This window comes from Sorghum bicolor, chromosome 5 (assembly GCF_000003195.3).
Source record: "Sorghum bicolor cultivar BTx623 chromosome 5, Sorghum_bicolor_NCBIv3, whole genome shotgun sequence".
Classification (NCBI taxonomy): domain Eukaryota; kingdom Viridiplantae; phylum Streptophyta; class Magnoliopsida; order Poales; family Poaceae; genus Sorghum; species Sorghum bicolor.
The window spans coordinates 67636810-67663637 of record NC_012874.2 but is presented as its reverse complement, the minus strand read 5'-3'; the positions used below and the strand labels follow the sequence as shown (position 1 = coordinate 67663637).

Here is a 26828-nt window from a genome sequence, read left to right as displayed (position 1 = left end):
CCGAGTGCTCACTTGCTCCTAATGTTTTTATTCCACAGTTCCTCCCAGCACTTACTCCTATGGGATTCGAACATCCAGCTCTGTAGGCCTATAGACTACAGCAGGCGTTTTCAAATAGCATCTTGCAACAACTATTTGCCCAATTATGGATATAATGTTCTCTTTTCTTTGAAGCCTTTTTTCCCCACTAGGTTTTTGGGTGAGTTTTTAATGAGACTTGTGCATATTGTGGTACTAAAGGGGGAGTATTATAAAATCAATCCTGACCCCATCTTAGCCAAGCGTTTCTTGAGGTTTTTGCAGCATTGCTGAGAACCGTTTAGATTATTGATCATATTGTCTTTCTGCTTGAAAGAATCTATGCCTTTGAGCTCTAACTTATATGTAAGATAGCTAGGAGGATGGCCACGGTCCTCTTCGTATGTATATTGAAGCTTAGACTCGTATTGTAGGTAGTGGAAGGAAGAAAAGTTGCATAAAATTTGTCATTGTCTATTCTATATGGAAACAAGTTAACTTTGACAAGCTTGATGTAAATTAATTCGAATCAATAGCTATAGTTCAACAAATACTCCCTCCACTCTAGTTTATTACATGCTCTAGGTTTTCGCTAACTCCCCTAACTTTCACTTACTTCCTACTAAATCTATCTAAAATTTTGAACATCAAGTTTTTTCATTGAATTATTAATGATAATGTCATGATAGCGCTTATTCTCGTCAAAGTTTATTTAAAACTTTTTGATAGTTATACAATGTTGGGTATAGATAATTCAAAAATAAATTGTAACAAGGAACACAGGGAGTGTGTGGCAACTGTCATGTTTGGCTATAAGCATTCTAAATTTATAAATTCTATGTGTACATAAGGGTATTTTTATTTAGTCTCAATCTTTAGCATTTGTTTATTCATTGAGTAACTTCTCACCTAACTACCGTGCTATCTTCAACCATGAGTACAATACTACAAGAACGTCCGTTGATAAAGGCTTTGATCCACATGAGCAAGTCATAACTTTACATACTCGCCATGTATATAAAGTGGACATTTATGATGTGGCTAAGGTTGTAACATGTGTAAAGGTGAAGTGATCATGCATGTTATTTCTATTGTATCAAAAAAAACTCCAATAGAAAACAACAAGTGTTCCTTGTACTTAGTGGAAATTGTCTTTCATACATGGACCATATAATCCAACAAAAATAATAACTAAATGTCAAAATTGACTAGGTGCCATGTCATCTATAGCTTATCTGTTGTTTGAAAAAAGGCAAAATCTAAACAGGAGCCCTCACTTGTATAAATATATAGGCCCTAGATCAGTAGTTAATCCATCGCCCATAACACTGAGAGCAATCAGAAACATACCAAGGGAAACAAACATCAACGTCCTCACAACAATGGCTACCAAGATATTTGTCCTCCTTGCGCTCCTTGCTCTTTCAGTGAGCACAACAACTGCAGTCATTATTCCGCAGTGCTCACTTGCTCCTAATGCTATTATTTCACAGTTCCTCCCACCACTTACTCTTGTGGGATTCGAACACCCGGCTCTGCAGGCTTACAGACTACAGCAGGCGCTTGCGAATAGCATCTTACAACAACCATTTGCCCAATTGCAACAACAATCCTTGGCTCATCTAACCGGACAGACCATCGCAGCGCAGCAGCAGCAGCAGCAACAGTTACTACCAGCACTCAGTCAACTAGCCCTGGCAAACCCTGTGGCCTACTTGCAACAACAACTACTTGCATCCAACCCACTGGCTCTGGTGAACAATGCTGCATACCAGCAACAACAACTACAACAGGTCCTGCCAGTGATCAGTCAGGTAGCCATGGCAAACCCTGCCGCCTACCTGCAACAACAACAACTTGCATACAACCCACTGGTTGCGGCCAATGCTGCTGCATACTTGCAACAACAACAGCTGCAACAAATCCTACCAGCACTCAGTCAACTAGCCTTGGTGAACCCGGCCGCCTACTTGCAACAACAACAGCTGCTTCCATTCAACCAACTCGCTGTGACGAACACCGCCGCATACCTGCAACAACAACAGCTGCTTCGTGTTAATCCAGTGGTAGCTGCTAACCCATTGGCTGCCGCCTTCCTGCAGCAGCAACAATTGTTGCCATTCAACCAGATATCTTTGATGAACCCTGCCTTTTCATGGCAGCAACCCATCGTTGGAAGTGCCATCTTCTAGATTACATATGAGTTGTACTTCATAACAAAGGTCTCATATATATCGGCGTGTGCAACTTCCAATAAATAATCAATATATTGTTTGAGAATTAATTTGAGTCAATTTCTTAAGAGTGTTCTTTGTATATTCATTTGAAAACATCAAATCAAAATTAAAGATGCATGCTTGGTTAATATGTAGACAATACCGCATACTTCACCAAGCCAAAGATGTGCCAGCTCGAACCGCTTGAATGTTCTTGTTTGGATGTGTGCTTGTGTGTTTATAAGATAGATGTGACTGTACGTGCTTGTAGTTGAGTACTTAAATCTGTGATATGTTCTTTTGAGAAAGTGATTGGCACATATGCTTTGACCGTGAACACTCAAATCAGGTGCACATATACCAAGCAAAACATAATATAAGTTCATGAGTAAACCTATATGTGTGTGCAAAGTTGTTCGCGCGAAGTCTTACCTCTTAGTTATTGTTTTTAGTAAATATTTGGTGCATATGTTTTTTGCTAGAACCCAAATTGTGCATGACCCTATAATACAACATGTAAGGAAATATTTGGAGCCCATGATATTTGCCCTCCTTGCGCTCCTTGCTCTTTCAGTGAGCACAACAACTGCAGTCATTATTTCACAGTCATACAATTAATTCCTTCATAAATAAAAAAGGAATAGTAACAAAGTCCATGAAAAGGTTTTTCCCTCGTTTGGATTAGGAGTGAATTGAAGTTGTTCTTTTTAAATATTTTAGCCATATTGAATATCCTTAGCCCAAAATTTTTGCCTAGTCCGAATGATTAAGCTTACCAGCCTAATTGATAACTAAATGTCAAAATTGACTAAGTGCCATATCATATATAGCTTATCTGTTGTTTGACAAATGTCAATATCTAAATAGATATACATGAGCCCTTATTTTTGTAAATAGGCCTTGAATCAGTAGTTATCCCATCGCCACAACATTGAGAGCATTAGAAACATACCAAATAAAATGAACTAGCAACGTTCAAACAACAATGGCTACCGAGATATTTGCCGAGTGCTCACTTGCTCCTAATGTTTTTATTCCACAGTTCCTCCCAGCACTTACTCCTATGGGATTCGAACATCCAGCTCTGTAGGCCTATAGACTACAGCAGGCGTTTTCAAATAGCATCTTGCAACAACTATTTGCCCAATTATGGATATAATGTTCTCTTTTCTTTGAAGCCTTTTTTCCCCACTAGGTTTTTGGGTGAGTTTTTAATGAGACTTGTGCATATTGTGGTACTAAAGGGGGAGTATTATAAAATCAATCCTGACCCCATCTTAGCCAAGCGTTTCTTGAGGTTTTTGCAGCATTGCTGAGAACCGTTTAGATTATTGATCATATTGTCTTTCTGCTTGAAAGAATCTATGCCTTTGAGCTCTAACTTATATGTAAGATAGCTAGGAGGATGGCCACGGTCCTCTTCGTATGTATATTGAAGCTTAGACTCGTATTGTAGGTAGTGGAAGGAAGAAAAGTTGCATAAAATTTGTCATTGTCTATTCTATATGGAAACAAGTTAACTTTGACAAGCTTGATGTAAATTAATTCGAATCAATAGCTATAGTTCAACAAATACTCCCTCCACTCTAGTTTATTACATGCTCTAGGTTTTCGCTAACTCCCCTAACTTTCACTTACTTCCTACTAAATCTATCTAAAATTTTGAACATCAAGTTTTTTCATTGAATTATTAATGATAATGTCATGATAGCGCTTATTCTCGTCAAAGTTTATTTAAAACTTTTTGATAGTTATACAATGTTGGGTATAGATAATTCAAAAATAAATTGTAACAAGGAACACAGGGAGTGTGTGGCAACTGTCATGTTTGGCTATAAGCATTCTAAATTTATAAATTCTATGTGTACATAAGGGTATTTTTATTTAGTCTCAATCTTTAGCATTTGTTTATTCATTGAGTAACTTCTCACCTAACTACCGTGCTATCTTCAACCATGAGTACAATACTACAAGAACGTCCGTTGATAAAGGCTTTGATCCACATGAGCAAGTCATAACTTTACATACTCGCCATGTATATAAAGTGGACATTTATGATGTGGCTAAGGTTGTAACATGTGTAAAGGTGAAGTGATCATGCATGTTATTTCTATTGTATCAAAAAAAACTCCAATAGAAAACAACAAGTGTTCCTTGTACTTAGTGGAAATTGTCTTTCATACATGGACCATATAATCCAACAAAAATAATAACTAAATGTCAAAATTGACTAGGTGCCATGTCATCTATAGCTTATCTGTTGTTTGAAAAAAGGCAAAATCTAAACAGGAGCCCTCACTTGTATAAATATATAGGCCCTAGATCAGTAGTTAATCCATCGCCCATAACACTGAGAGCAATCAGAAACATACCAAGGGAAACAAACATCAACGTCCTCACAACAATGGCTACCAAGATATTTGTCCTCCTTGCGCTCCTTGCTCTTTCAGTGAGCACAACAACTGCAGTCATTATTCCGCAGTGCTCACTTGCTCCTAATGCTATTATTTCACAGTTCCTCCCACCACTTACTCTTGTGGGATTCGAACACCCGGCTCTGCAGGCTTACAGACTACAGCAGGCGCTTGCGAATAGCATCTTACAACAACCATTTCCCCAATTGCAACAACAATCCTCGGCTCATCTAACCGTACAGACCATCGCAGCGCAGCAGCAGCAGCAACAGTTCCTACCAGCACTCAGTCAACTAGCCCTGGCAAACCCTGTGGCCTACTTGCAACAACAACTACTTGCATCCAACCCACTGGCTCTGGTGAACAATGCTGCATACCAGCAACAACAACTACAACAGGTCCTGCCAGTGATCAGTCAGGTAGCCATGGCAAACCCTGCCGCCTACCTGCAACAACAACAACTTGCATACAACCCACTGGTTGCGGCCAATGCTGCTGCATACTTGCAACAACAACAGCTGCAACAAATCCTACCAGCACTCAGTCAACTAGCCTTGGTGAACCCGGCCGCCTACTTGCAACAACAACAGCTGCTTCCATTCAACCAACTCGCTGTGACGAACACCGCCGCATACCTGCAACAACAACAGCTGCTTCGTGTTAATCCAGTGGTAGCTGCTAACCCATTGGCTGCCGCCTTCCTGCAGCAGCAACAATTGTTGCCATTCAACCAGATATCTTTGATGAACCCTGCCTTTTCATGGCAGCAACCCATCGTTGGAAGTGCCATCTTCTAGATTACATATGAGTTGTACTTCATAACAAAGGTCTCATATATATCGGCGTGTGCAACTTCCAATAAATAATCAATATATTGTTTGAGAATTAATTTGAGTCAATTTCTTAAGAGTGTTCTTTGTATATTCATTTGAAAACATCAAATCAAAATTAAAGATGCATGCTTGGTTAATATGTAGACAATACCGCATACTTCACCAAGCCAAAGATGTGCCAGCTCGAACCGCTTGAATGTTCTTGTTTGGATGTGTGCTTGTGTGTTTATAAGATAGATGTGACTGTACGTGCTTGTAGTTGAGTACTTAAATCTGTGATATGTTCTTTTGAGAAAGTGATTGGCACATATGCTTTGACCGTGAACACTCAAATCAGGTGCACATATACCAAGCAAAACATAATATAAGTTCATGAGTAAACCTATATGTGTGTGCAAAGTTGTTCGCGCGAAGTCTTACCTCTTAGTTATTGTTTTTAGTAAATATTTGGTGCATATGTTTTTTGCTAGAACCCAAATTGTGCATGACCCTATAATACAACATGTAAGGAAATATTTGGAGCCCATGATATTTGCCCTCCTTGCGCTCCTTGCTCTTTCAGTGAGCACAACAACTGCAGTCATTATTTCACAGTCATACAATTAATTCCTTCATAAATAAAAAAGGAATAGTAACAAAGTCCATGAAAAGGTTTTTCCCTCGTTTGGATTAGGAGTGAATTGAAGTTGTTCTTTTTAAATATTTTAGCCATATTGAATATCCTTAGCCCAAAATTTTTGCCTAGTCCGAATGATTAAGCTTACCAGCCTAATTGATAACTAAATGTCAAAATTGACTAAGTGCCATATCATATATAGCTTATCTGTTGTTTGACAAATGTCAATATCTAAATAGATATACATGAGCCCTTATTTTTGTAAATAGGCCTTGAATCAGTAGTTATCCCATCGCCACAACATTGAGAGCATTAGAAACATACCAAATAAAATGAACTAGCAACGTTCAAACAACAATGGCTACCGAGATATTTGCCGAGTGCTCACTTGCTCCTAATGTTTTTATTCCACAGTTCCTCCCAGCACTTACTCCTATGGGATTCGAACATCCAGCTCTGTAGGCCTATAGACTACAGCAGGCGTTTTCAAATAGCATCTTGCAACAACTATTTGCCCAATTATGGATATAATGTTCTCTTTTCTTTGAAGCCTTTTTTCCCCACTAGGTTTTTGGGTGAGTTTTTAATGAGACTTGTGCATATTGTGGTACTAAAGGGGGAGTATTATAAAATCAATCCTGACCCCATCTTAGCCAAGCGTTTCTTGAGGTTTTTGCAGCATTGCTGAGAACCGTTTAGATTATTGATCATATTGTCTTTCTGCTTGAAAGAATCTATGCCTTTGAGCTCTAACTTATATGTAAGATAGCTAGGAGGATGGCCACGGTCCTCTTCGTATGTATATTGAAGCTTAGACTCGTATTGTAGGTAGTGGAAGGAAGAAAAGTTGCATAAAATTTGTCATTGTCTATTCTATATGGAAACAAGTTAACTTTGACAAGCTTGATGTAAATTAATTCGAATCAATAGCTATAGTTCAACAAATACTCCCTCCACTCTAGTTTATTACATGCTCTAGGTTTTCGCTAACTCCCCTAACTTTCACTTACTTCCTACTAAATCTATCTAAAATTTTGAACATCAAGTTTTTTCATTGAATTATTAATGATAATGTCATGATAGCGCTTATTCTCGTCAAAGTTTATTTAAAACTTTTTGATAGTTATACAATGTTGGGTATAGATAATTCAAAAATAAATTGTAACAAGGAACACAGGGAGTGTGTGGCAACTGTCATGTTTGGCTATAAGCATTCTAAATTTATAAATTCTATGTGTACATAAGGGTATTTTTATTTAGTCTCAATCTTTAGCATTTGTTTATTCATTGAGTAACTTCTCACCTAACTACCGTGCTATCTTCAACCATGAGTACAATACTACAAGAACGTCCGTTGATAAAGGCTTTGATCCACATGAGCAAGTCATAACTTTACATACTCGCCATGTATATAAAGTGGACATTTATGATGTGGCTAAGGTTGTAACATGTGTAAAGGTGAAGTGATCATGCATGTTATTTCTATTGTATCAAAAAAAACTCCAATAGAAAACAACAAGTGTTCCTTGTACTTAGTGGAAATTGTCTTTCATACATGGACCATATAATCCAACAAAAATAATAACTAAATGTCAAAATTGACTAGGTGCCATGTCATCTATAGCTTATCTGTTGTTTGAAAAAAGGCAAAATCTAAACAGGAGCCCTCACTTGTATAAATATATAGGCCCTAGATCAGTAGTTAATCCATCGCCCATAACACTGAGAGCAATCAGAAACATACCAAGGGAAACAAACATCAACGTCCTCACAACAATGGCTACCAAGATATTTGTCCTCCTTGCGCTCCTTGCTCTTTCAGTGAGCACAACAACTGCAGTCATTATTCCGCAGTGCTCACTTGCTCCTAATGCTATTATTTCACAGTTCCTCCCACCACTTACTCTTGTGGGATTCGAACACCCGGCTCTGCAGGCTTACAGACTACAGCAGGCGCTTGCGAATAGCATCTTACAACAACCATTTGCCCAATTGCAACAACAATCCTCGGCTCATCTAACCGTACAGACCATCGCAGCGCAGCAGCAGCAGCAACAGTTCCTACCAGCACTCAGTCAACTAGCCCTGGCAAACCCTGTGGCCTACTTGCAACAACAACTACTTGCATCCAACCCACTGGCTCTGGTGAACAATGCTGCATACCAGCAGCAACAACTACAACAGGTCCTGCCAGTGATCAGTCAGGTAGCCATGGCAAACCCTGCCGCCTACCTGCAACAACAACAACTTGCATACAACCCACTGGTTGCGGCCAATGCTGCTGCATACTTGCAACAACAGCAGCTGCAACAAATCCTACCAGCACTCAGTCAACTAGCCTTGGTCAACCCGGCCGCCTACTTGCAACAACAACAGCTGCTTCCATTCAACCAACTCGCTATGACGAACACCGCCGCATACCTGCAACAACAACAGCTGCTTCGTGTTAATCCAGTGGTAGCTGCTAACCCATTGGCTGCCGCCTTCCTGCAGCAGCAACAATTGTTGCCATTCAACCAGATATCTTTGATGAACCCTGCCTTTTCATGGCAGCAACCCATCGTTGGAAGTGCCATCTTCTAGATTACATATGAGTTGTACTTCATAACAAAGGTCTCATATATATCGGCGTGTGCAACTTCCAATAAATAATCAATATATTGTTTGAGAATTAATTTGAGTCAATTTCTTAAGAGTGTTCTTTGTATATTCATTTGAAAACATCAAATCAAAATTAAAGATACATGCTTGGTTAATATGTAGACAATACCGCATACTTCACCAAGCCAAAGATGTGCCAGCTCGAACCGCTTGAATGTTCTTGTTTGGATGTGTGCTTGTGTGTTTATAAGATAGATGTGACTGTACGTGCTTGTAGTTGAGTACTTAAATCTGTGATATGTTCTTTTGAGAAAGTGATTGGCACATATGCTTTGACCGTGAACACTCAAATCAGGTGCACATATACCAAGCAAAACATAATATAAGTTCATGAGTAAACCTATATGTGTGTGCAAAGTTGTTCGCGCGAAGTCTTACCTCTTAGTTATTGTTTTTAGTAAATATTTGGTGCATATGTTTTTTGCTAGAACCCAAATTGTGCATGACCCTATAATACAACATGTAAGGAAATATTTGGAGCCCATGATATTTGCCCTCCTTGCGCTCCTTGCTCTTTCAGTGAGCACAACAACTGCAGTCATTATTTCACAGTCATACAATTAATTCCTTCATAAATAAAAAAGGAATAGTAACAAAGTCCATGAAAAGGTTTTTCCCTCGTTTGGATTAGGAGTGAATTGAAGTTGTTCTTTTTAAATATTTTAGCCATATTGAATATCCTTAGCCCAAAATTTTTGCCTAGTCCGAATGATTAAGCTTACCAGCCTAATTGATAACTAAATGTCAAAATTGACTAGGTGCCATATCATATATAGCTTATCTGTTGTTTGACAAATGTCAATATCTAAATAGATATACATGAGCCCTTATTTTTGTAAATAGGCCTTGAATCAGTAGTTATCCCATCGCCACAACATTGAGAGCATTAGAAACATACCAAATAAAATGAACTAGCAACGTTCAAACAACACTGGCTACCGAGATATTTGCCGAGTGCTCACTTGCTCCTAATGTTTTTATTCCACAGTTCCTCCCAGCAGTTACTCCTGTGGGATTCGAACATCCAGCTCTGTAGGCCTATAGACTACAGCAGGCGTTTTCAAATAGCATCTTGCAACAACTATTTGCCCAATTATGGATATAATGTTCTCTTTTCTTTGAAGCCTTTTTTCCCCACTAGGTTTTTGGGTGAGTTTTTAATGAGACTTGTGCATATTGTGGTACTAAAGGGGGAGTATTATAAAATCAATCCTGACCCCATCTTAGCCAAGCGTTTCTTGAGGTTTTTACAGCATTGCTGAGAACCGTTTAGATTATTGATCATATTGTCTTTCTGCTTGAAAGAATCTATGCCTTTGAGCTCTAACTTATATGTAAGATAGCTAGGAGGATGGCCACGGTCCTCTTCGTATGTATATTGAAGCTTAGACTCGTATTGTAGGTAGTGGAAGGAAGAAAAGTTGCATAAAATTTGTCATTGTCTATTCTATATGGAAACAAGTTAACTTTGACAAGCTTGATGTAAATTAATTCGAATCAATAGCTATAGTTCAACAAATACTCCCTCCACTCTAGTTTATTACATGCTCTAGGTTTTCGCTGACTCCCCTAACTTTCACTTACTTCCTACTAAATCTATCTAAAATTTTGAACATCAAGTTTTTTCATTGAATTATTAATGATAATGTCATGATAGCGCTTATTCTCATCAAAGTTTATTTAAAACTTTTTGATAGTTATACAATGTTGGGTATAGATAATTCAAAAATAAATTGTAACAAGGAACACAGGGAGTGTGTGGCAACTGTCATGTTTGGCTATAAGCATTCTAAATTTATAAATTCTATGTGTACATAATGGTATTTTTATTTAGTCTCAATCTTTAGCATTTGTTTATTCATTGAGTAACTTGTCGCCTAACTACCGTGCTATCTTCAACCATGAGTACAATACTACAAGAACGTCCGTTGATAAAGGCTTTGATCCACATGAGCAAGTCATAACTTTACATACTCGCCATGTATATAGAGTGGACATTTATGATGTGGCTAAGGTTGTAACATGTGTAAAGGTGAAGTGATCATGCATGTTATTTCTATTGTATCAAAAAAAACTCCAATAGAAAACAACAAGTGTTCCTTGTACTTAGTGGAAATTGTCTTTCATACATAGACCATATAATCCAACAAAAATAATAACTAAATGTCAAAATTGACTAGGTGCCATGTCATCTATAGCTTATCTGTTGTTTGAAAAAAGGCAAAATCTAAACAGGAGCCCTCACTTGTATAAATATATAGGCCCTAGATCAGTAGTTAATCCATCGCCCATAACACTGAGAGCAATCAGAAACATACCAAGGGAAACAAACATCAACGTCCTCACAACAATGGCTACCAAGATATTTGTCCTCCTTGCGCTCCTTGCTCTTTCAGTGAGCACAACAACTGCAGTCATTATTCCGCAGTGCTCACTTGCTCCTAATGCTATTATTTCACAGTTCCTCCCACCACTTACTCTTGTGGGATTCGAACACCCGGCTCTGCAGGCTTACAGACTACAGCAGGCGCTTGCGAATAGCATCTTACAACAACCATTTGCCCAATTGCAACAACAATCCTTGGCTCATCTAACCGGACAGACCATCGCAGCGCAGCAGCAGCAGCAGCAACAGTTACTACCAGCACTCAGTCAACTAGCCCTGGCAAACCCTGTGGCCTACGTGCAACAACAACTACTTGCATCCAACCCACTGGCTCTGGTGAACAATGCTGCATACCAGCAACAACAACTACAACAGGTCCTGCCAGTGATCAGTCAGGTAGCCATGGCAAACCCTGCCGCCTACCTGCAACAACAACAACTTGCATACAACCCACTGGTTGCGGCCAATGCTGCTGCATACTTGCAACAACAGCAGCTGCAACAAATCCTACCAGCACTCAGTCAACTAGCCTTGGTGAACCCGGCCGCCTACTTGCAACAACAACAGCTGCTTCCATTCAACCAACTCGCTGTGACGAACACCGCCGCATACCTGCAACAACAACAGCTGCTTCGTGTTAATCCAGTGGTAGCTGCTAACCCATTGGCTGCCGCCTTCCTGCAGCAGCAACAATTGTTGCCATTCAACCAGATATCTTTGATGAACCCTGCCTTTTCATGGCAGCAACCCATCGTTGGAAGTGCCATCTTCTAGATTACATATGAGTTGTACTTCATAACAAAGGTCTCATATATATCGGCGTGTGCAACTTCCAATAAATAATCAATATATTGTTTGAGAATTAATTTGAGTCAATTTCTTAAGAGTGTTCTTTGTATATTCATTTGAAAACATCAAATCAAAATTAAAGATACATGCTTGGTTAATATGTAGACAATACCGCATACTTCACCAAGCCAAAGATGTGCAAGCTCGAACCGCTTGAATGTTCTTGTTTGGATGTGTGCTTGTGTGTTTATAAGATAGATGTGACTGTACGTGCTTGTAGTTGAGTACTTAAATCTGTGATATGTTCTTTTGAGAAAGTGATTGGCACATATGCTTTGACCGTGAACACTCAAATCAGGTGCACATATACCAAGCAAAACATAATATAAGTTCATGAGTAAACCTATATGTGTGTGCAAAGTTGTTCGCGCGAAGTCTTACCTCTTAGTTATTGTTTTTAGTAAAAATTTGGTGCATATGTTTTTTGCTAGAACCCAAATTGTGCATGACCCTATAATACAACATGTAAGGAAATATTTGGAGCCCATGATATTTGCCCTCCTTGCGCTCCTTGCTCTTTCAGTGAGCACAACAACTGCAGTCATTATTTCACAGTCATACAATTAATTTCTTCATAAATAAAAAAGGAATAGTAACAAAGTCCATGAAAAGGTTTTTCCCTCGTTTGGATTAGGAGTGAATTGAAGTTGTTCTTTTTAAATATTTTAGCCATATTGAATATCCTTAGCCCAAAATTTTTGCCTAGTCCGAATGATTAAGCTTACCAGCCTAATTGATAACTAAATGTCAAAATTGACTAAGTGCCATATCATATATAGCTTATCTGTTGTTTGACAAATGTCAATATCTAAATAGATATACATGAGCCCTTATTTTTGTAAATAGGCCTTGAATCAGTAGTTATCCCATCGCCACAACATTGAGAGCATTAGAAACATACCAAATAAAATGAACTAGCAACGTTCAAACAACAATGGCTACCGAGATATTTGCCGAGTGCTCACTTGCTCCTAATGTTTTTATTCCACAGTTCCTCCCAGCACTTACTCCTATGGGATTCGAACATCCAGCTCTGTAGGCCTATAGACTACAGCAGGCGTTTTCAAATAGCATCTTGCAACAACTATTTGCCCAATTATGGATATAATGTTCTCTTTTCTTTGAAGCCTTTTTTCCCCACTAGGTTTTTGGGTGAGTTTTTAATGAGACTTGTGCATATTGTGGTACTAAAGGGGGAGTATTATAAAATCAATCCTGACCCCATCTTAGCCAAGCGTTTCTTGAGGTTTTTGCAGCATTGGTGAGAACCGTTGAGATTATTGATCATATTGTCTTTCTGCTTGAAAGAATCTATGCCTTTGAGCTCTAACTTATATGTAAGATAGCTAGGAGGATGGCCACGGTCCTCTTCGTATGTATATTGAAGCTTAGACTCGTATTGTAGGTAGTGGAAGGAAGAAAAGTTGCATAAAATTTGTCATTGTCTATTCTATATGGAAACAAGTTAACTTTGACAAGCTTGATGTAAATTAATTCGAATCAATAGCTATAGTTCAACAAATACTCCCTCCACTCTAGTTTATTACATGCTCTAGGTTTTCGCTAACTCCCCTAACTTTCACTTACTTCTTACTAAATCTATCTAAAATTTTGAACATCAAGTTTTTTCATTGAATTATTAATGATAATGTCATGATAGCGCTTATTCTCGTCAAAGTTTATTTAAAACTTTTTGATAGTTATACAATGTTGGGTATAGATAATTCAAAAATAAATTGTAACAAGGAACACAGGGAGTGTGTGGCAACTGTCATGTTTGGCTATAAGCATTCTAAATTTATAAATTCTATGTGTACATAAGGGTATTTTTATTTAGTCTCAATCTTTAGCATTTGTTTATTCATTGAGTAACTTCTCACCTAACTACCGTGCTATCTTCAACCATGAGTACAATACTACAAGAACGTCCATTGATAAAGGCTTTGATCCACATGAGCAAGTCATAACTTTACATACTCGCCATGTATATAAAGTGGACATTTATGATGTGGCTAAGGTTGTAACATGTGTAAAGGTGAAGTGATCATGCATGTTATTTCTATTGTATCAAAAAAAACTCCAATAGAAAACAACAAGTGTTCCTTGTACTTAGTGGAAATTGTCTTTCATACATAGACCATATAATCCAACAAAAATAATAACTAAATGTCAAAATTGACTAGGTGCCATGTCATCTATAGCTTATCTGTTGTTTGAAAAAAGGCAAAATCTAAACAGGAGCCCTCACTTGTATAAATATATAGGCCCTAGATCAGTAGTTAATCCATCGCCCATAACACTGAGAGCAATCAGAAACATACCAAGGGAAACAAACATCAACGTCCTCACAACAATGGCTACCAAGATATTTGTCCTCCTTGCGCTCCTTGCTCTTTCAGTGAGCACAACAACTGCAGTCATTATTCCGCAGTGCTCACTTGCTCCTAATGCTATTATTTCACAGTTCCTCCCACCACTTACTCTTGTGGGATTCGAACACCCGGCTCTGCAGGCTTACAGACTACAGCAGGCGCTTGCGAATAGCATCTTACAACAACCATTTGCCCAATTGCAACAACAATCCTCGGCTCATCTAACCGTACAGACCATCGCAGCGCAGCAGCAGCAGCAACAGTTCCTACCAGCACTCAGTCAACTAGCCCTGGCAAACCCTGTGGCCTACTTGCAACAACAACTACTTGCATCCAACCCACTGGCTCTGGTGAACAATGCTGCATACCAGCAGCAACAACTACAACAGGTCCTGCCAGTGATCAGTCAGGTAGCCATGGCAAACCCTGCCGCCTACCTGCAACAACAACAACTTGCATACAACCCACTGGTTGCGGCCAATGCTGCTGCATACTTGCAACAACAGCAGCTGCAACAAATCCTACCAGCACTCAGTCAACTAGCCTTGGTGAACCCGGCCGCCTACTTGCAACAACAACAGCTGCTTCCATTCAACCAACTCGCTGTGACGAACACCGCCGCATACCTGCAACAACAACAGCTGCTTCGTGTTAATCCAGTGGTAGCTGCTAACCCATTGGCTGCCGCCTTCCTGCAGCAGCAACAATTGTTGCCATTCAACCAGATATCTTTGATGAACCCTGCCTTTTCATGGCAGCAACCCATCGTTGGAAGTGCCATCTTCTAGATTACATATGAGTTGTACTTCATAACAAAGGTCTCATATATATCGGCGTGTGCAACTTCCAATAAATAATCAATATATTGTTTGAGAATTAATTTGAGTCAATTTCTTAAGAGTGTTCTTTGTATATTCATTTGAAAACATCAAATCAAAATTAAAGATACATGCTTGGTTAATATGTAGACAATACCGCATACTTCACCAAGCCAAAGATGTGCCAGCTCGAACCGCTTGAATGTTCTTGTTTGGATGTGTGCTTGTGTGTTTATAAGATAGATGTGACTGTACGTGCTTGTAGTTGAGTACTTAAATCTGTGATATGTTCTTTTGAGAAAGTGATTGGCACATATGCTTTGACCGTGAACACTCAAATCAGGTGCACATATACCAAGCAAAACATAATATAAGTTCATGAGTAAACCTATATGTGTGTGCAAAGTTGTTCGCGCGAAGTCTTACCTCTTAGTTATTGTTTTTAGTAAATATTTGGTGCATATGTTTTTTGCTAGAACCCAAATTGTGCATGACCCTATAATACAACATGTAAGGAAATATTTGGAGCCCATGATATTTGCCCTCCTTGCGCTCCTTGCTCTTTCAGTGAGCACAACAACTGCAGTCATTATTTCACAGTCATACAATTAATTCCTTCATAAATAAAAAAGGAATAGTAACAAAGTCCATGAAAAGGTTTTTCCCTCGTTTGGATTAGGAGTGAATTGAAGTTGTTCTTTTTAAATATTTTAGCCATATTGAATATCCTTAGCCCAAAATTTTTGCCTAGTCCGAATGATTAAGCTTACCAGCCTAATTGATAACTAAATGTCAAAATTGACTAGGTGTCATATCATATATAGCTTATCTGTTGTTTGACAAATGTCAATATCTATATAGATATACATGAGCCCTTATTTTTGTAAATAGGCCTTGAATCAGTAGTTATCCCATCGCCACAACATTGAGAGCATTAGAAACATACCAAATAAAATGAACTAGCAACGTTCAAACAACAATGGCTACCGAGATATTTGCCGAGTCCTCACTTGCTCCTAATGTTTTTATTCCACAGTTCCTCCCAGCACTTACTCCTGTGGGATTCGAACATCCAGCTCTGTAGGCCTATAGACTACAGCAGGCGTTTTCAAATAGCATCTTGCAACAACTATTTGCCCAATTATGGATATAATGTTCTCTTTTCTTTGAAGCCTTTTTTCCCCACTAGGTTTTTGGGTGAGTTTTTAATGAGACTTGTGCATATTGTGGTACTAAAGGGGGAGTATTATAAAATCAATCCTGACCCCATCTTAGCCAAGCGTTTCTTGAGGTTTTTGCAGCATTGCTGAGAACCGTTTAGATTATTGATCATATTGTCTTTCTGCTTGAAAGAATCTATGCCTTTGAGCTCTAACTTATATGTAAGATAGCTAGGAGGATGGCCACGGTCCTCTTCGTATGTATATTGAAGCTTAGACTCGTATTGTAGGTAGTGGAAGGAAGAAAAGTTGCATAAAATTTGTCATTGTCTATTCTATACGGAAACAAGTTAACTTTGACAAGCTTGATGTAAATTAATTCGAATCAATAGCTATAGTTCAACAAATACTCCCTCCACTCTAGTTTATTACATGCTCTAGGTTTTCGCTAACTCCCCTAACTTTCACTTACTTCCTACTAAATCTATCTAAAATTTTGAACATCAAGTTTTTTCATTGAATTATTAATGATAATGTCATGATAGCGCTTATTCTCGTCAAAGTTTATTTAAAACTTTTTGATAGTTATACAATGTTGGGTATAGATAATTCAAAAATAAATTGTAACAAGGAACACAAGGAGTGTGTGGCAACTGTCATGTTTGGCTATAAGCATTCTAAATTTATAAATTCTATGTGTACATAATGGTATTTTTATTTAGTCTCAATCTTTAGCATTTGTTTATTCATTGAGTAACTTCTCACCTAACTATCGTGCTATCTTCAACCATGAGTACAATACTACAAGAACGTCCGTTGATAAAGGCTTTGATCCACATGAGCAAGTCATAACTTTACATACTCGCCATGTATATAAAGTGGACATTTATGATGTGGCTAAGGTTGTAACATGTGTAAAGGTGAAGTGATCATGCATGTTATTTCTATTGTATCAAAAAACCTCCAATAGAAAACAACAAGTGTTCCTTGTACTTAGTGGAAATTGTCTTTCATACATAGACCATATAATCCAACAAAAATAATAACTAAATGTCAAAATTGACTAGGTGCCATGTCATCTATAGCTTATCTGTTGTTTGAAAAAAGGCAAAATCTAAACAGGAGCCCTCACTTGTATAAATATATAGGCCCTAGATCAGTAGTTAATCCATCGCCCATAACACTGAGAGCAATCAGAAACATACCAAGGGAAACAAACATCAACGTCCTCACAACAATGGCTACCAAGATATTTGTCCTCCTTGCGCTCCTTGCTCTTTCAGTGAGCACAACAACTGCAGTCATTATTCCGCAGTGCTCACTTGCTCCTAATGCTATTATTTCACAGTTCCTCCCACCACTTACTCTTGTGGGATTCGAACACCCGGCTCTGCAGGCTTACAGACTACAGCAGGCGCTTGCGAATAGCATCTTACAACAACCATTTGCCCAATTGCAACAACAATCCTCGGCTCATCTAACCGTACAGACCATCGCAGCGCAGCAGCAGCAACAACAGTTCCTACCAGCACTCAGTCAACTAGCCCTGGCAAACCCTGTGGCCTACTTGCAACAACAACTACTTGCATCCAACCCACTGGCTCTGGTGAACAATGCTGCATACCAGCAGCAACAACTACAACAGGTCCTGCCAGTGATCAGTCAGGTAGCCATGGCAAACCCTGCCGCCTACCTGCAACAACAACAACTTGCATACAACCCACTGGTTGCGGCCAATGCTGCTGCATACTTGCAACAACAGCAGCTGCAACAAATCCTACCAGCACTCAGTCAACTAGCCTTGGTGAACCCGGCCGCCTACTTGCAACAACAACAGCTGCTTCCATTCAACCAACTCGCTGTGACGAACACCGCCGCATACCTGCAACAGCAACAGCTGCTTCGTGTTAATCCAGTGGTAGCTGCTAACCCATTGGCTGCCGCCTTCCTGCAGCAGCAACAATTGTTGCCATTCAACCAGATATCTTTGATGAACCCTGCCTTTTCATGGCAGCAACCCATCGTTGGAAGTGCCATCTTCTAGATTACATATGAGTTGTACTTCATAACAAAGGTCTCATATATATCGGCGTGTGCAACTTCCAATAAATAATCAATATATTGTTTGAGAATTAATTTGAGTCAATTTCTTAAGAGTGTTCTTTGTATATTCATTTGAAAACATCAAATCAAAATTAAAGATACATGCTTGGTTAATATGTAGACAATACCGCATACTTCACCAAGCCAAAGATGTGCCAGCTCGAACCGCTTGAATGTTCTTGTTTGGATGTGTGCTTGTGTGTTTATAAGATAGATGTGACTGTACGTGCTTGTAGTTGAGTACTTAAATCTGTGATATGTTCTTTTGAGAAAGTGATTGGCACATATGCTTTGACCGTGAACACTCAAATCAGGTGCACATATACCAAGCAAAACATAATATAAGTTCATGAGTAAACCTATATGTGTGTGCAAAGTTGTTCGCGCGAAGTCTTACCTCTTAGTTATTGTTTTTAGTAAATATTTGGTGCATATGTTTTTTGCTAGAACCCAAATTGTGCATGACCCTATAATACAACATGTAAGGAAATATTTGGAGCCCATGATATTTGCCCTCCTTGCGCTCCTTGCTCTTTCAGTGAGCACAACAACTGCAGTCATTATTTCACAGTCATACAATTAATTCCTTCATAAATAAAAAAGGAATAGTAACAAAGTCCATGAAAAGGTTTTTCCCTCGTTTGGATTAGGAGTGAATTGAAGTTGTTCTTTTTAAATATTTTAGCCATATTGAATATCCTTAGCCCAAAATTTTTGCCTAGTCCGAATGATTAAGCTTACCAGCCTAATTGATAATTAAATGTCAAAATTGACTAGGTGCCATATCATATATAGCTTATCTGTTGTTTGACAAATGTCAATATCTAAATAGATATACATGAGCCCTTATTTTTGTAAATAGGCCTTGAATCAGTAGTTATCCCATCGCCACAACATTGAGAGCATTAGAAACATACCAAATAAAATGAACTAGCAACGTTCAAACAACAATGGCTACCGAGATATTTGCCGAGTGCTCACTTGCTCCTAATGTTTTTATTCCACAGTTCCTCCCAGCACTTACTCCTATGGGATTCGAACATCCAGCTCTGTAGGCCTATAGACTACAGCAGGCGTTTTCAAATAGCATCTTGCAACAACTATTTGCCCAATTATGGATATAATGTTCTCTTTTCTTTGAAGCCTTTTTTCCCCACTAGGTTTTTGGGTGAGTTTTTAATGAGACTTGTGCATATTGTGGTACTAAAGGGGGAGTATTATAAAATCAATCCTGACCCCATCTTAGCCAAGCGTTTCTTGAGGTTTTTGCAGCATTGCTGAGAACCGTTTAGATTATTGATCATATTGTCTTTCTGCTTGAAAGAATCTATGCCTTTGAGCTCTAACTTATATGTAAGATAGCTAGGAGGATGGCCACGGTCCTCTTCGTATGTATATTGAAGCTTAGACTCGTATTGTAGGTAGTGGAAGGAAGAAAAGTTGCATAAAAGTTGTCATTGTCTATTCTATATGGAAACAAGTTAACTTTGTCAAGCTTGATGTAAATTAATTCGAATCAATAGCTATAGTTCAACAAATACTCCCTCCACTCTAGTTTATTACATGCTCTAGGTTTTCGCTAACTCCCCTAACTTTCACTTACTTCCTACTAAATCTATCTAAAATTTTGAACATCAAGTTTTTTCATTGAATTATTAATGATAATGTCATGATAGCGCTTATTCTCGTCAAAGTTTATTTAAAACTTTTTGATAGTTATACAATGTTGGGTATAGATAATTCAAAAATAAATTGTAACAAGGAACACAGGGAGTGTGTGGCAACTGTCATGTTTGGCTATAAGCATTCTAAATTTATAAATTCTATGTGTACATAATGGTATTTTTATTTAGTCTCAATCTTTAGCATTTGTTTATTCATTGAGTAACTTCTCACCTAACTACCGTGCTATCTTCAACCATGAGTACAATACTACAAGAACATCCGTTGATAAAGGCTTTGATCCACATGAGCAAGTCATAACTTTACATACTCGCCATGTATATAAAGTGGACATTTATGATGTGGCTAAGGTTGTAACATGTGTAAAGGTGAAGTGATCATGCATGTTATTTCTATTGTATCAAAAAAACTCCAATAGAAAACAACAAGTTTTCCTTGTACTTAGTGGAAATTGTCTTTCATACATAGACCATATAATCCAACAAAAATAATAACTAAATGTCAAAATTGACTAGGTGCCATGTCATCTATAGCTTATCTGTTGTTTGAAAAAAGGCAAAATCTAAACAGGAGCCCTCACTTGTATAAATATATAGGCCCCAGATTAGTAGTTAATCCATCGCCCATAACACTGAGAGCAATCAGAAACATACCAAGGGAAACAAACATCAACGTCCTCACAACAATGGCTACCAAGATATTTGTCCTCCTTGCGCTCCTTGCTCTTTCAGTGAGCACAACAACTGCAGTCATTATTCCGCAGTGCTCACTTGCTCCTAATGCTATTATTTCACAGTTCCTCCCACCACTTACTCCTGTGGGATTCGAACACCCAGCTCTGCAGGCTTACAGACTACAGCAGGCGCTTGCGAATAGCATCTTACAACAACCATTTGCCCAATTGCAACAACAATCCTCGGCTCATCTAACCGTACAGACCATCGCAGCGCAGCAGCAGCAGCAACAGTTCCTACCAGCACTCAGTCAACTAGCCCTGGCAAACCCTGTGGCCTACTTGCAACAACAACTACTTGCATCCAACCCACTGGCTCTGGTGAACAATGCTGCATACCAGCAACAACAACTACAACAGGTCCTGCCAGTGATCAGTCAGGTAGCCATGGCAAACCCTGCAGCCTACCTGCAACAACAACAACTTGAATACAACCCACTGGTTGCGGCCAATGCTGCGGCATACTTGCAACAACAGCAGCTGCAACAAATCCTACCAGCACTCAGTCAACTAGCCTTGGTGAACCCGGCCGCCTACTTGCAACAACAACAGCTGCTTCCATTCAACCAACTCGCTGTGACGAATACCGCCGCATACCTGCAACAACAACAGCTGCTTCGTGTTAATCCAGTGGTAGCTGCTAACCCATTGGCTGCCGCCTTCCTGCAGCAGCAACAATTGTTGCCATTCAACCAGATATCTTTGATGAACCCTGCCTTTTCATGGCAGCAACCCATCGTTGGAAGTGCCATCGTCTAGATTACATATGAGTTGTACTTCATAACAAAGGTCTCATATATATCGGCGTGTGCAACTTCCAATAAATAATCAATATATTGTTTGAGAATTAATTTGAGTCAATTTCTTAAGAGTGTTCTTTGTATATACATTTGAAAACATCAAATCAAAATTAAAGATACATGCTTGGTTAATCTGAAGACAATACCGCATACTTCACCAAGCCAAAGATGTGCCAGCTCGAACCACTTGAATGTTCTTGTTTGGATGTGTGCTTGTGTGTTTATAAGATAGTTGTGACTGTACGTGCTTGTAGTTGAGTACTTAAATCTGTGATATGTTCTTTTGAGAAAGTGATTGGCACATATGCTTTGACCGTGAACACTCAAATCAGGTGCACGTGTACCAAGCAAAACATAATATAAGTTCATGAGTAAACCTATATGTGTGTGCAAAGTTGTTCGCGCGAAGTCTTACCTCTTAGTTATTGTTTTTAGTAAAAATTTGGTGCATATGTTTTTTGCTAGAACCCAAATTATGCATGACCCTATAATACAACATGTAAGGAAATATTTGGAGCCCATGATATTTGCCCTCCTTGCGCTCCTTGCTCTTTCAGTGAACACAATAACTGCAGTCATTATTTCACAGTCATACAATTAATTCCTGCATAAATAAAAAAGGAATAGTAACAAAGTCCATGAAAAGGTTTTTCCCTCGTTTGGATTAGGAGTGAATTGAAGTTATTCTTTTTAAATATTTTAGCCATATTGAATATCCTTAGCCCAAAATTTTTGCCTAGTCCGAATGATTAAGCTTACCAGCCTAATTGATAACTAAATGTCAAAATTGACTAGGTGCCATATCATATATGGCTTATCTGTTGTTTGACAAATGTCAATATCTAAATAGATATACATGAGCCCTTATTTTTGTAAATAGGCCTTGAATCAGTAGTTATCCCATCGCCACAACATTGAGAGCATTAGAAACATACCAAATAAAATGAACTAGCAACGTTCAAACAACAATGGCTACCAAGATATTTGCCGAGTGCTCACTTGCTCCTAATGTTTTTATTCCACGGTTCCTCCGAGCACTTACTCCTATGGGATTCGAACATCCAGCTCTGTAGGCCTATAGACTACAGCAGGCGTTTTCAAATAGCATCTTGCAACAACTATTTGCCCAATTATGGATATAATGTTCTCTTTTCTTTGAAGCCTTTTTTCCCCACTAGGTTTTTGGGTGATTTTTTAATGAGACTTGTGCATATTGTGGTACTAAAGGGGGAGTATTATAAAATCAATCCTGACCCCATCTTAGCCAAGGGTTTCTTGAGGTTTTTGCAGCATTGCTGAGAACCGTTTAGATTATTGATCATATTGTCTGTCTGCTTGAAAGAATCTATGCCTTTGAGCTCTAACTTATATGTAAGATAGCTAGGAGGATGGCCACGGTCCTCTTCGTATGTATATTGAAGCTTAGACTCGTATTATAGGTAGTGGAACGAAGAAAAGTTGCATAAAATTTGTCATTGTCTATTCTATATGGAAACAAGTTAACTTTGACAAGCTTGATGTAAATTAATTCGAATCAATAGCTATAGTTCAACAAATACTTCCTCCACTCTAGTTTATTACATGCTCTAGGTTTTCGCTAACTCCCCTAACTTTCACTTACTTCCTACTAAATCTATCTAAAATTTTGAACATCAAGTTTTTTCATTGAATTATTAATGATAATGTCATGATAGTGCTTATTCTCATCAAAGTTTATTTAAAACTTTTTGATAGTTATACAATGTTGGGTATAGATAATTCAAAAATAAATTGTAACAAGGAACACAGGGAGTGTGTGGCAACTGTCATGTTTGGCTATAAGCATTCTAAATTTATAAATTCTATGTGTACATAATGGTATTTTTATTTAGTCTCAATCTTTAGCATTTGTTTATTCATTGATTAACTTCTCACCTAACTACCGTGCTATCTTCAACCATGAGTACAATACTACAAGAACGTCCGTTGATAAAGGCTTTGATCCACATGAGCAAGTCATAACTTTACATACTCGCCATGTATATAAAGTGGACATTTATGATGTGGCTAAGGTTGTAACATGTGTAAAGGTGAAGTGATCATGCATGTTATTTCTATTGTATCAAAAAAACTCCAATAGAAAACAACAAGTTTTCCTTGTACTTAGTGGAAATTGTCTTTCATACATAGACCATATAATCCAACAAAAATAATAACTAAATGTCAAAATTGACTAGGTGCCATGTCATCTATAGCTTATCTGTTGTTTGAAAAAAGGCAAAATCTAAACAGATATACATGAGCCCTCACTAGTATAAATAGGCCCCGGATCAGTAGTTAATCCATCGCCCATAACACTGAGAGCAATCAGAAACATACCAAGGGAAACAAACATCAACGTCCTCACAACAATGGCTACCAAGATATTTGTCCTCCTTGCACTCCTTGCTCTTTCAGTGAGCACTACAACTGCAGTCATTATTCCGCAGTGCTCACTTGCTCCTAATGCTATTATTTCACAGTTCCTCCCACCACTTACTCCTGTGGGATTCGAACACCCGGCTCTGCAGGCTTACAGACTACAGCAGGCGCTTGCGAATAGCATCTTACAACAACCATTTGCCCAATTGCAACAACAATCCTCGGCTCATCTAACCGTACAGACCATCGCAGCGCAGCAGCAGCAGCAACAGTTCCTACCAGCACTCAGTCAACTAGCCCTGGCAAACCCTGTGGCCTACTTGCAACAACAACTACTTGCATCCAACCCACTGGCTCTGGTGAACAATGCTGCATACCAGCAACAACAACTACAACAGGTCCTGCCAGTGATCAGTCAGGTAGCCATGGCAAACCCTGCCGCCTACTTGCAACAACAACAACTTGCATACAACCCACTGGTTGCGGCCAATGCTGCTGCATACTTGCAACAACAGCAGCTGCAACAAATCCTACCAGCACTCAGTCAACTAGCCTTGGTGAACCCGGCCGCCTACTTGCAACAACAACAGCTGCTTCCATTCAACCAACTCGCTGTGACGAACACCGCCGCATACCTGCAACAACAACAGCTGCTTCGTGTTAATCCAGTGGTAGCTGCTAACCCATTGGCTGCCGCCTTCCTGCAGCAGCAACAATTGTTGCCATTCAACCAGATATCTTTGATGAACCCTGCCTTTTCATGGCAGCAACCCATCGTTGGAAGTGCCATCTTCTAGATTACATATGAGTTGTACTTCATAACAAAGGTCTCATATCGGCGTGTGCAACTTCCAATAAATAATCAATATATTGTTTGAGAATTAATTTGAGTCAATTTCTTAAGAGTGTTCTTTGTATATACATTTGAAAACATCAAATCAAATATAAAGATACATGCTTGGTTAATATGTAGACAATACCGCATACTTCACCAAGCCAAAGATGTGCCAGCTCGAACCGCTTGAATGTTCTTGTTTGGATGTGTGCTTGTGTGTTTATAAGATAGATGTGACTGTACGTGCTTGTAATTGAGTACTTAAATCTGTGATATGTTCTTTTGAGAAAGTGATTGGCACATATGCTTTGACCGTGAACACTCAAATCAGGTGAACGTATACCAAGCAAAACATAATATAAGTTCATGAGTAAACCTATATGTGTGTGCAAAGTTGTTCGCGCGAAGTCTTACCTCTTAGTTATTGTTTTTAGTAAATATTTGGTGCATATGTTTTTTGCTAGAACCCAAATTGTGCATGACCCTATAATACAACATGTAAGGAAATATTTGGAGCCCATGATATTTGCCCTCCTTGCGCTCCTTGCTCTTTCAGTGAGCACAACAACTGCAGTCATTATTTCACAGTCATACAATTAATTCCTTCATAAATAAAAAAGGAATAGTAACAAAGTCCATGAAAAGGTTTTTCCCTCGTTTGGATTAGGAGTGAATTGAAGTTGTTCTTTTTAAATATTTTAGCCATATTGAATATCCTTAGCCCAAAATTTTTGCCTAGTCCGAATGATTAAGCTTACCAGCCTAATTGATAATTAAATGTCAAAATTGACTAGGTGCCATATCATATATAGCTTATCTGTTGTTTGACAAATGTCAATATCTAAATAGATATACATGAGCCCTTATTTTTGTAAATAGGCCTTGAATCAGTAGTTATCCCATCGCCACAACATTGAGAGCATTAGAAACATACCAAATAAAATGAACTAGCAACGTTCAAACAACAATGGCTACCGAGATATTTGCCGAGTGCTCACTTGCTCCTAATGTTTTTATTCCACAGTTCCTCCCAGCACTTACTCCTATGGGATTCGAACATCCAGCTCTGTAGGCCTATAGACTACAGCAGGCGTTTTCAAATAGCATCTTGCAACAACTATTTGCCCAATTATGGATATAATGTTCTCTTTTCTTGGAAGCCTTTTTTCCCCACTAGGTTTTTGGGTGAGTTTTTAATGAGACTTGTGCATATTGTGGTATTAAAGGGGGAGTATTATAAAACATACATACTCTAACCTAAAAGGAAATGACCATGACAAATCTTAATCATAATCCATTATCTATTTAGGCGCTTACCAAATTCTTAGACCTTAGTAAGACTACATATACATGGAAGTTGTTCTGCACATGTTCAGAGAGGAAAGAATAGTTCCCACTTCCATTTGTCTATGTGTTCTACTTCCTTCTATTTGTGTTGAACATGAGAGATAGAGATAAAAATCCTAATTGTTCACAATGAGTTTTACAAAAAACTGCTTATGCTCCCAATTTTGTCATGCAACAAATGAGAGTAAGTTTTAATAAACATGATGCTTTGGTGGTTCTCCACTGAAAGAACCATGATGCCTAAGAGGGGGTACGATGAATTAGGTAACTTAAAAATCTACTTCTAACTATGGCCTGTAATTCCAACCTTAGCAAAACCTATACAATAGGATAAACTATCTAAATGTGCAACTACGGTTTTGCTCGTGTGTTGCTATCTCTACCATAAAAGAGTTATGCAACCTTGGTTCCAATCCTATCAACTAGCCTATCGAAAAAGAGTTATGCAACCTAGGTTCCAATCCTTTCAACTAAGCTAGGAAAGGTAAAGCACAACAATATAAATGCATAAGCTAAATATGAGGTAGAGATGCAAACTCCGGTCAATGACTACGGTATTTTTATCGATGTATTGAGAAGCATTG

General features: G+C 38.6%; 8 protein-coding genes across 8 annotated transcripts; all 8 read left to right on the top strand.

The window, feature by feature from the left end:
* LOC110435317 (kafirin PSKR2-like) lies at positions 1301-2304 on the top strand. The gene has a single exon (XM_021460769.1). It carries the CDS (start codon positions 1401-1403, stop codon positions 2208-2210), a length of 810 nt encoding a protein of 269 aa, XP_021316444.1. The 5' UTR covers positions 1301-1400; the 3' UTR covers positions 2211-2304.
* LOC110435318 (kafirin PSKR2-like) lies at positions 4565-5539 on the top strand. The gene has a single exon (XM_021460771.1). It carries the CDS (start codon positions 4639-4641, stop codon positions 5443-5445), a length of 807 nt encoding a protein of 268 aa, XP_021316446.1. The 5' UTR covers positions 4565-4638; the 3' UTR covers positions 5446-5539.
* LOC110435321 (kafirin PSKR2-like) lies at positions 7800-8772 on the top strand. The gene has a single exon (XM_021460773.1). The coding sequence runs from the start codon at positions 7874-7876 to the stop codon at positions 8678-8680; it is 807 nt and encodes a 268-aa protein (XP_021316448.1). The 5' UTR covers positions 7800-7873; the 3' UTR covers positions 8681-8772.
* Positions 11035-12010, top strand: LOC8079123 (kafirin PSKR2-like). Its single transcript, XM_002451101.2, has one exon. It carries the CDS (start codon positions 11109-11111, stop codon positions 11916-11918), a length of 810 nt encoding a protein of 269 aa, XP_002451146.1. The 5' UTR covers positions 11035-11108; the 3' UTR covers positions 11919-12010.
* On the top strand, positions 14273-15245 carry LOC110429512 (kafirin PSKR2-like). Its single transcript, XM_021460770.1, has one exon. It carries the CDS (start codon positions 14347-14349, stop codon positions 15151-15153), a length of 807 nt encoding a protein of 268 aa, XP_021316445.1. The 5' UTR covers positions 14273-14346; the 3' UTR covers positions 15154-15245.
* On the top strand, positions 17507-18423 carry LOC8079121 (kafirin PSKR2-like). Its single transcript, XM_002451099.2, has one exon. It carries the CDS (start codon positions 17581-17583, stop codon positions 18385-18387), a length of 807 nt encoding a protein of 268 aa, XP_002451144.2. The 5' UTR covers positions 17507-17580; the 3' UTR covers positions 18388-18423.
* Positions 20745-21713, top strand: LOC8079122 (kafirin PSKR2-like). The gene has a single exon (XM_002451100.2). The coding sequence runs from the start codon at positions 20815-20817 to the stop codon at positions 21619-21621; it is 807 nt and encodes a 268-aa protein (XP_002451145.2). The 5' UTR covers positions 20745-20814; the 3' UTR covers positions 21622-21713.
* On the top strand, positions 23990-24957 carry LOC110435320 (kafirin PSKR2). The gene has a single exon (XM_021460772.1). The coding sequence runs from the start codon at positions 24053-24055 to the stop codon at positions 24857-24859; it is 807 nt and encodes a 268-aa protein (XP_021316447.1). The 5' UTR covers positions 23990-24052; the 3' UTR covers positions 24860-24957.

Excerpts from the sequence above, each read along its gene's own strand:
- LOC110429512 (XM_021460770.1), top strand. The coding sequence starts at position 14,347 with ATGGCTACCAAGATATTTGTCCTCCTTGCGCTCCTTGCTCTTTCAGTG.
- LOC110435318 (XM_021460771.1), top strand. The coding sequence starts at position 4,639 with ATGGCTACCAAGATATTTGTCCTCCTTGCGCTCCTTGCTCTTTCAGTG.
- LOC8079121 (XM_002451099.2), top strand. The coding sequence starts at position 17,581 with ATGGCTACCAAGATATTTGTCCTCCTTGCGCTCCTTGCTCTTTCAGTG.
- LOC8079123 (XM_002451101.2), top strand. The coding sequence starts at position 11,109 with ATGGCTACCAAGATATTTGTCCTCCTTGCGCTCCTTGCTCTTTCAGTG.
- LOC110435317 (XM_021460769.1), top strand. The coding sequence starts at position 1,401 with ATGGCTACCAAGATATTTGTCCTCCTTGCGCTCCTTGCTCTTTCAGTG.
- LOC110435320 (XM_021460772.1), top strand. The coding sequence starts at position 24,053 with ATGGCTACCAAGATATTTGTCCTCCTTGCACTCCTTGCTCTTTCAGTG.
- LOC110435321 (XM_021460773.1), top strand. The coding sequence starts at position 7,874 with ATGGCTACCAAGATATTTGTCCTCCTTGCGCTCCTTGCTCTTTCAGTG.
- LOC8079122 (XM_002451100.2), top strand. The coding sequence starts at position 20,815 with ATGGCTACCAAGATATTTGTCCTCCTTGCGCTCCTTGCTCTTTCAGTG.